Source organism: Loa loa, assembly GCF_000183805.2.
Source record: "Loa loa unplaced genomic scaffold supercont3.3925, whole genome shotgun sequence".
NCBI classification, from domain to species: Eukaryota; Metazoa; Nematoda; class Chromadorea; order Rhabditida; family Onchocercidae; genus Loa; species Loa loa.
In genome coordinates this window covers 1-878 of record NW_018112102.1, presented here as the reverse complement: position 1 = coordinate 878, position 878 = coordinate 1, and the positions used below count along the sequence as shown (strand labels likewise).

The 878-nt window shown below is 21.8% G+C and overlaps 1 protein-coding gene across 1 annotated transcript; it reads left to right on the top strand.

Moving 5' to 3' along the window:
- Positions 1-354: 354 nt before the first annotated feature.
- LOAG_16081 (hypothetical protein) lies at positions 355-513 on the top strand (the record flags this gene model as incomplete). The annotated part of the gene is made up of 1 exon (XM_003151569.1): positions 355-513. A coding segment is annotated over one exon (159 nt), but the record flags the coding sequence as incomplete, so codon positions are not given.
- Positions 514-878: the final 365 nt, after the last annotated feature.

Genomic DNA, 878 nt, shown 5'->3' with positions numbered 1-878 from the left:
TCTAACACTTAAAAAGTGAATTAAATAAAATTAAATATTAAAATTCAAAAATTAAGTACTAGAATTATAATAGCATTTAAATGATGGCACAAGGAAAAAAGAAATAACAATGCTTTTAATATTTAACAGTTAACATTTAAAAAATGAAACTAAATATTAAAATTTTAAAAATTAAATATTAAAAATTAAAATGGCATTTAAATAACGATTTAAAAAATTAAATAAAATTAAGGCTGATATTTTACATAAGCAGATAAAAAACAATAAGCACAATATGCTTTTTTTCTTTATCAAATACTCTTATCATTAAGCACTTTTTTTTTGTTCACTGATAATAGTTATCATTTCTTTCAGGCTGTTGAACAATGTTCATGGTGTAAATGTGCAAAACGTTGGCAACTTGCTATCTTGGCTAATTTTGGATTTTTAATTGTTTTTGGTATACGTTGTAATTTTGGCGCTGCAAAAAATCATATGGCACGTGATTATACAGATCCATGGGGCAAACATCATGTTAGCTTTCGTTTTTTTTTTTGTTTTTTTCTTGGCTTATTTTTCGACCTTTCTGGCTAATTTTTCAAGCTTATTTTTCTTTTTTATAAAATTTATTAATTTTTAGAAGTTTTGATTTTGTAAAAATTTAATTAAGCTAATGATAATAATTACTTTTATTATTGATATTTAATTGGAAATTTTTCATAATCTTTCAGAATTACTTTCCATTTACAAATTATTTCATTTTTTAATTATACTTTCTCCATACTTTTATTAGCATTTTTTTCCTTTTTTTTAAACCTTTTTTTACCTATACCTGTATCCATATTTTTATCTTTCATACTTATTTCTATTATGTTTGTTTTTTCTTTTACTTATACCTT